The following is an 8,380-nucleotide window of genomic DNA, read 5'->3' on the forward strand; positions in this document are numbered from 1 at the left end:
GGTGATGAGGTAGTGGCGGAGAGGCTTGGCTCGGATCGGACTGACCCGATCTGGGTTGGGTTGCCGGTTTACAATCTGGGGAAGGGGTTGGTAAGAAGGGGTGGTGTCTATATCCATGGCGTGACGAGGAGGGCAAAAGGATGCTGTCGGCGGCCTATGGTACGTGGCGGAGCAGCTCAGTGGGTGGTCCGGCGGTGGCTGTAGCAGGATCAGGCCTAGATTGGTTGGCGGCTTGTGATCTTCTTGGGGGGTTGTTATTTGGGTTTGGGTTCAAATTTTGGGCCTTGCCCTAGCTCTATTTTTATTTAAAGTTATTTTTACTTTTTGTTGTTTAATTAGTTTGTTTGCTCGTTTTGCGAGTAATAAGTCCCTACACTTGTGGTCTAGGGCTAGTCGGGGTTTGTGCCTGTGTGTGCACTCAAAATGCCTTGTCTACTCTAGGTAATCAGCGAGTTCTTTGCTTTGTCAAATGGTCGCTATTGCCTAGTGGCAATGTGAAACTAAGTGTCGCTGGATTTACTCTCCGGCGGCAACATAGTAGGAAATTAAGCTATGCTTATGGTAATTATGCTACGTTATAATTGTGTTACATTTCGAGTTATCTTTCCGTTATGTCACCGCTATGTTAAAGAAAATAGAGTAGCTAGTAGAGCACTCTTTGCTAGTTGATGCCTAGTTGAATACATTTATTTAGTAGAGACTCTTGATATCATTTCAGGATGTTCTCTAAATGTGTATTGTTGGATTATACATAAGCAAAAATAAAACTTAAATGAGAATTTGCATCACATCTTTACATATATATAATACTTTGCAAATGCACTTGTTAGTGTTTGTTTGTGCAAATGAACAAAGCTTATTGTCTAAATTTATGAAATTTGTCTACTGAATGTTACACGCTTACTTGCTACAAAAACAAAAGAGAACTAATGATTTTTTTGGGAACTATATATTTGTCTATCGATATGATGATAGTTACGTACACGTACATTAGACTAGCTACTACTCTACTAGTAAATCAGTTTTGATTTAGTTGATTATTCGTGAAGATAATTCTTCAAGATTTACATAAACAATAAACGATCCAGGTCTTTAGACTACCCTGCGAAGGGTTTACCCCATGTACGCGGTGTTCTCACCACGGGCTATGCATAAATCGGCCTAACAGTTGAGCTAGCTTTTCTGAATCAGTAAAGTAAAGGAAAATGACATGATTAAACTGAAAAGATAATTTATTGTAACGGAAAAACTGATACACGAATCAAACATGATGGGATGAGAGAAAAATGACAAACAAATTAAAGATAGCAACACTGTAGCTTATTCATACCAAAACAAAATGAAGATAAAAATACTGTAAAACATGAAGCGAAACTTTGGTGCAGATTGCAGTTCATGGTCGGAGATTGAAGATCTAGTAGGAGTACTTTATCCAAGTTTTGCCAACGTCTTTAAGGAAGGCCTGCAGCATCACCTTCACCGGCACTGTTGGCTCCGTTGGTGTTTCCTATTGCCCATCCAATAATACTACCATTTGATGTTATCACATTAGCCCCATAATATTGAGGCAGCATCCCAAAGTACCCCATCTGACTTCCATTCCCAGTAATATCATTGCCCAAATAATCCGCCTGAGGTAACCCTACACTACCATCACCATCACCTCCAAAATTTCCAATGTTACCATTGTATGGTATCATATTGGGCACCACATTAACACTGCTGCTACCTCCAATATTATTCCCATAACATTGAGGCAACATCGGAAACCCCATATCAGTTCCACTACTACTTCCATCACCTCCTACTCCAAAAATTCCATATGGCCACTCCATACCAGTCCCCAGGGGCACCCCCAAGTTATTGGCGGGTTCATTGTGGACACTGGTGTAACTAGGACCACCAGCTTGCTCAGAGAAAGCGAACTGGTTCTGGATCTCTTTCATCTTCTCCTCCACAAAGTTAAGCAAACCATTTGTTTGATTAATGTCAAGTTCATATAACGGCTTACCATTCTGACCTTGGCGCATGAGATCATCCATGTCTTTCATAGTGTTGGATCTGAGAGTTTTGTTGTGCTTCTCTTCCATTTTGGCGACCTTCTCCTTGAGGTAACTCTCTTGACTCAGCGTCTTCTTGCACCGCACATAACCTGGTAGGCGCAGGTATCTGCGGATCACTTCCTCTGCTCTTGGGCGGTCAGGCCATACAATCGGCTGGTTACTGCCCCGACCATAGATAATGATACAAGCAGGCACATCGCACAAAGTGCTAAGCTCGATCACTTTCTTCACAAGACCGTCTTTCCTCTTGTTGAAGCTCGCTCTCCTAGCACTCTCACTCCCTATCCATGCAAGTTTGACCCTAGCCCTAGGCATGGTTGATGATGCTTCTTTTCAGGATGGTCACTCTCTCACTCTCCCTATCTGTTTTGAGTGACAATATATATCTCTCTAGGCTTGAACTCTAATGTGTGCTCTACACTCAACCCAAGAGCTAGTATATATAGGTCTAGAGAACACATAGATAAGACTCAACAGCGTAACCACTGCAAAGGGAAATAGTGTGTGGGTAAAACTAATAATAAATATATCATTTAATGGCTATATCTATTTTGGGACAAATATTCTTTTCTAGGTGTATTTTCGCTATTATGGAATCTTTGTAATCCGATATGGAGAGGTTTACATGCATGTACTCTTACAAATATGAGATGTCTTTAACATAAAATGAATGCACGAATTTAAGTGAAATTCCCTTGCTTATTTTAGAGGCTAAGTTTACTGTTGCCCATTAACTGTAGCAAAGCTTACCGACAGGTACAGTACCAAACTTGTTTTGAATACCCTAACTGGTAGTTTTCTAGTATTCAAGCAGACTTAAGAGCTTCTGATCGATACCAGTACGTATACAATTGTTTGATCAGTTTTTGTGGAAATCATCCATACTAAGAAAAAAAAACACACACACACAATGACACAAACACAAACACAAACAAACAAATAAACACACAAACAAAAATGGTGTGCTTTTCATTTATCCTAATTCCTCAAGGATTCATTTTGAAGGAAAAGGGAAATATTGGTCGATCAATTAGGTATCATTTTGTGCATATAATTTTTTGAATATTATAAAGGAATATAATGAAATTCTCGGATGTAGCACAACAACTAAAATAGTCCGAATACTACTAAATTTTGATATACCATATTGTCGGTGCAAGTTAACAAATAAACTAATTAATCGTATTGAAGGAAGACAACTAATGAGGGGTTGGTATCGTCGAATTAAATTTTTGAATATTAGAAAGGAAGACAACCTATATCTTGGTTGTAGCAACGACGTACTAAGACAGTCTGAATACTACTAAATTTCGAGATACTATTTTGTTGGTGCAAGTTTACAAATATACTAATCGTGTTGATCAAAGACAACTAATGAAGTGCTGGTATCATCGAATTAATTTCTTCAATACTAGAAAGAAATACAAACGAAATTCTCGGTACGTTGTAGCAAAGATAGTCTTAATCCTACTAACTTTTTAGATACTATTTTTTCGGTGCAAGTCAACAAATAAACTAAGTGTGTCTGAAGACAACTAATGACAAACAAATAAAATAAGCACATATATCAAATCAAAAAAAAAAAAAAGCACATATATGCATACAATTTGAATAAAAGAATATTTTTTTTTCTTCAGAAAATTATCAAACAAAACTATTTTGTGGTTCATGATTTGGCTCGCCATCTTTTGTCCACAAGTCGAATGATATTACCTATACTAAAGCGCTATCTCCCCGTGAACAGTACCGACCGTATTGATTTACTCTTTTACCCCTTTGTGTTTCTTAATTACGACACTGCCATTCAAGCAGTGTAAACTACAGTATCTTATGTTGTATAGTTATGTATAGAAAACAAAGTAGTGGAGGTGCATATATAGCCATTATTTAAAACTCATGATCCCAGTCTTCTTCTTCAGTTAATACCCTACTGCTAAGTGGTAACTGGTTCCTGAAAAATCAACAAAAATCCTATATTTCTATCATCTTTTCCTATAGAAATAAAACCAAACCCTCGTTAATTTTATGGACAAATACTCTTCTTCTTCTTATTCCTAATTCTTCTTTGCCCTCTAGTTGCAATTTGGAAATCTACATATAGTTTCAAGTTTAAATTATAGAAAAGCCTTTTATTAACACCAATTTGAAATTTTTTTTTTTTTACATTTTAGTTGAAAAAGTTATCTATTATGCAATTCAGCAAGCAGTGCAATAATGATTCGCCTATATAGGCCGTCAAAAATAGTCATTATTCAGCGTACGCTACCAAACACACCCCTAAACAGAGCACACTATCAGTCACACCCCTATTACACTCGCCTTTTAAAATTATGCCACAAGCAAAGAAAACTAGACCTCTAAAGAAAAGTAAAATGAAACAACAAAGCGTCTGTTTTCTTTATGATATTCTTCCTCCAAATAAAAAATAATAATAATAATAAAATATATAGGTAGCCTCATCACCCTTTCGTAAAAAAAGAATGAAGACCCATAATTAAAATTAAAATGATAAATATAAAACCCAAGACCCTAGGGCCCATATCGACCCCATCCAACGAAGCCCACTTCCAACTTGGAGCCCAATAGCCCCATCTAGGGGAAACCCTAGCATGCAACACCGTTGCTAACGCAAGACAGCCACCAACAGAAACACCATTGTCGCCACCATAATTAGTACCACCACCGTTGTTCATGCTACCGCCACCACGATCATCTTCGGTGTAAGCCAAAGCCAACTCTGTGAAAGGAAGACAAGCAATGTCGTCTCCAACCCGGTCTCCATTACCCTCACCACCACTATATAACCACACCTCCAGTTGGTAGAGAATCACCCATCGATAGCTAGACCTGAGATCAAAGCGCTGTAGCATCACCAGAGCCTACAGCCGCCACCAGCAAAGAAAGTCCACCTGATATCCTCGTCCGGTCAGAACCCAGACCTACAGCACCATGTCCGCCTCCCCTCACTACAGCATGCAAATTAAAGAAAGATTCGAGAGCCAGAAGACAAACGCCATGCCAATACATCCTGCCACCACCGAAAAAAGAACCCAAACCAGCAAACCATGGTGAGTCCTCCTCAGTGAGATTTCGACCTGATCTAAACCAGACCAGATCCGAGAACCACCTCCCAACCAAGTATCGTAACAGCCACAGCACCCCATCACCACCAAAAACTTTCAATCGAATCACCCCATCAACTGCAAAAGAAGGAGCCATAATTACAAGCACCAAGAGAAGTCAAGAAGAAAAGGCTATCAGGCAAACTGAGAGGAAGGCTACCCAATGGCGGATCCAGGATTGGAACCTTGGCCCGGCTGGATTTCTTAAACAAAAAAAATTATATATATATATATATATATATATATATATATATATATATATATATATAGTCCGGCTACACTAAGGATGTCCTTAGTTTTTCTTAGGTACGAATTTCCGGTTTTCACCCACTTTCAGATCAAATTTTCACATCTTAACCGTTCAGTTTTTAGGTCCTAATGTATAGATCACCTCTGCAAAATTTCAGCCAAATTGGTGATCATTAAGGCATCCAAAACTATAAATTACAACAATGTAAACGAACGGTTCCGGTTCGACAGATTCGGTTCGTTCGTGTAAATTGCAGTTTTGGACGCCTTAACGATCACCAAATTGGCTGAAATTTTGCAGAGGTGATCCATACATTAGGACCTAAAAACTGAACGGTTAAGATGTGAAAATGTGATCGGAAAGTGGGTGAAAACAGTAAATCCGTTCCATAAGAAAAACTAAGGACATCCTTACCTGAGAAAAATCCTATATATATATATATATATATATATATATTATGGAGAATCTCGACGGTGCGAGAGAATTTTATTAATTTAAAAAAAAAGGTACACCTAGTCAGGGGGGGACGTAATGAGCCTTACCCCTCTCAAATGCATATCTATACAAAACTAAAAAACAAAATCAACAACAAAATAAACGTGCAATGCAATACAAGAACCACATTTGAACTTGAAGACTCAACATTTGTTCTTTTAAACCATGAGTCAATGAATTTTGATCGCTTCGGTTTTGGCTCATGATTTGACATTTTACTCTAACACCTATAAATTAAGAAATTAACTTTGAATTAACTACTTTTCATAATAACTAATTTAACAAAAATAAAAAACCACAATATAAGCCACAATTTTATATGCACTGATGCACAATGAAAAGAAAAGAAAAAAGTACCTTTGTGTTCCAGTTCGTAGTTCCAATTCATAAGTAAACCCACTAACAGAATCCCTTTGCCATTCACTTAATCCCGTTATACTTTAAGTAAACCCACTGACCTGTTTAAGTATTGAAATCAAATAATCAATTAAACCCACAACAATTTCACATTTGCACAGCAGAAACTCAGATTTGCATTTAAACCCACATCAATTCAACAATAAATTGTAGATTTGCAGAACCAAGAAGACGGAGAGAATGCTGCATACCAGATTTCCAGACCAAGAGACAACCTCCATTATTCAATCCATGAAATCTTCAATCCAATACTGCAATACAACCTACGAAATTGAATTTCACATCAATCCTTAACCCTATAAATTGCCCCAAATTGGATTGATTCAATTAAACAAAATCTTACATTGAATTCATTGCCCCAAATTGAAGAGGGAGAGTAAGAGAAGTAGATACGACTTGATGTTGATGTCTTGATCTCTGAGACTTGAAGTGGAGAAGCCGAGCTCTGCCAGAGTTTAGAGGAGGAGGACTGGAGGAGTCGATGAACTGGAGAATCGAATACGCCCTTAGTCGAAGACTCGAAGTCGAGTGAACTGGCTCGGCAGCTTAAAGAAAAATTGCCTCTGCAACTCTGGAAGTTGTGTGCCTGTAGCTACTAGCGCCTAGTAGGAAACAACATTGCTAAATTATTTGTACAAATAATGACCTCTTGTTTCTAATTATGTTATTCTGGAACTACAAGCTTGATACGTAGTTGAATGATGAACGTTTGTAATAAACTGCAGCACTTAAATTATTTGGAGATGGTGTTTTACATTGCATGGTGGAGAACTAAATTTGGTAATTAGACTGAAGTATGCTATACAATATCTTACAGAACGACTTCCTGATTGAACCGGGAGTCTGGAAATCAACATGAATGAAGTAAAGTTACACCCTCAGGCATCAAATCTGCATTTGACTATTGTTCGAGTTGATATATGCCAGAAAATGTTACTGATTTCGTATTAAATATGCAAAAGTGAAGAAAATTATTAGCCGAAAAAAAAGAAAAAAAAAGAAGAGAAATCGATCAGGAAAGAAAAAAAGGAAGAATGAAACTAATAAATGCTTCGAACAGAGGAGCTCAAGTATATTTTAGATATGACTGCCGAAGATGAGAAGTTAAGAAAAGCTGTGGTTTGCTATTATTTATTCAGAAAAAACTTTCCATCTCCTTTTTTTCAGTCTAGGTTGAGTTGGGTCGTCGAAAATCTTTGACTTGACGGTCTTGAGAAACCCAAATGCAACTCCCCTGTGCCAGTGTTTTGGTCTTTCAATGTTTCATTAATTGGATTGGTGTTTCCTATGCTAGATAGGGGGTAGTCATCTAAGAGCCATATTCTATGTTTAGCATCCATCGTCTATAAAAAGAGGCTATCTAGTGCTCTCATGCATTCTTCTGCAGTTCTGCTATTTGTTTAGCATCCAAATAATTTAAGTGCTGCAGTTTATTACAAACGTTCATCATTCAACTACGTATCAAGCTTGTAGTTCCAGAATAACATAATTAGAAACAAGAGGTCATTATTTGTACAAATAATTTAGCAATGTTGTTTCCTACTAGGCGCTAGTAGCTACAGGCACACAACTTCCAGAGTTGCAGAGGCAATTTTTCTTTAAGCTGCCGAGCCAGAGTTGGTGGGTTTAGGACGGGCTTGAGCTGGACAATACCCATTGACCCGTAAAAAAAACCAAGTATACATCTAATTTTTTTTTTAGGCCCAAAATTTTCGGACGGGCTGGAGCCCGCCCCAGTTAGTATGTAGATCCGCCAGTGAGGCTACCATCGAGGGTAGAGGTAGGGGAGATCCAAAACCCTAGCAGAACCTTTAGGTCAGATTTAAATTTTTTACAAGAAAAAAAAATTCAATCTTTTACCAAATATTTGTAATCATTAAGTTTTAACAAAGGTCTTTTAGGTCCTCAAAAAAAAAAAAAAAACAAAGGTCTTTTAGGTGATTAAAAAATAAAAAAGACTAACAAAAGTCGAGTTCCTTTACTTTCAGAACTTGAAATACAGTAATTTAACGAACTGTAATCCATTAACAAAG

General features: G+C 37.7%; 1 protein-coding gene across 1 annotated transcript; it reads right to left on the minus strand.

Moving 5' to 3' along the window:
- Positions 1-1,451: 1,451 nt before the first annotated feature.
- On the minus strand, positions 1,452-2,378 carry LOC133744747 (agamous-like MADS-box protein AGL80). Its single transcript, XM_062172800.1, has one exon. The coding sequence runs from the start codon at positions 2,376-2,378 to the stop codon at positions 1,452-1,454; it is 927 nt and encodes a 308-aa protein (XP_062028784.1).
- Positions 2,379-8,380: the final 6,002 nt, after the last annotated feature.

Source organism: Rosa rugosa, chromosome 4 (assembly GCF_958449725.1).
Source record: "Rosa rugosa chromosome 4, drRosRugo1.1, whole genome shotgun sequence".
Taxonomy (NCBI): domain Eukaryota; kingdom Viridiplantae; phylum Streptophyta; class Magnoliopsida; order Rosales; family Rosaceae; genus Rosa; species Rosa rugosa.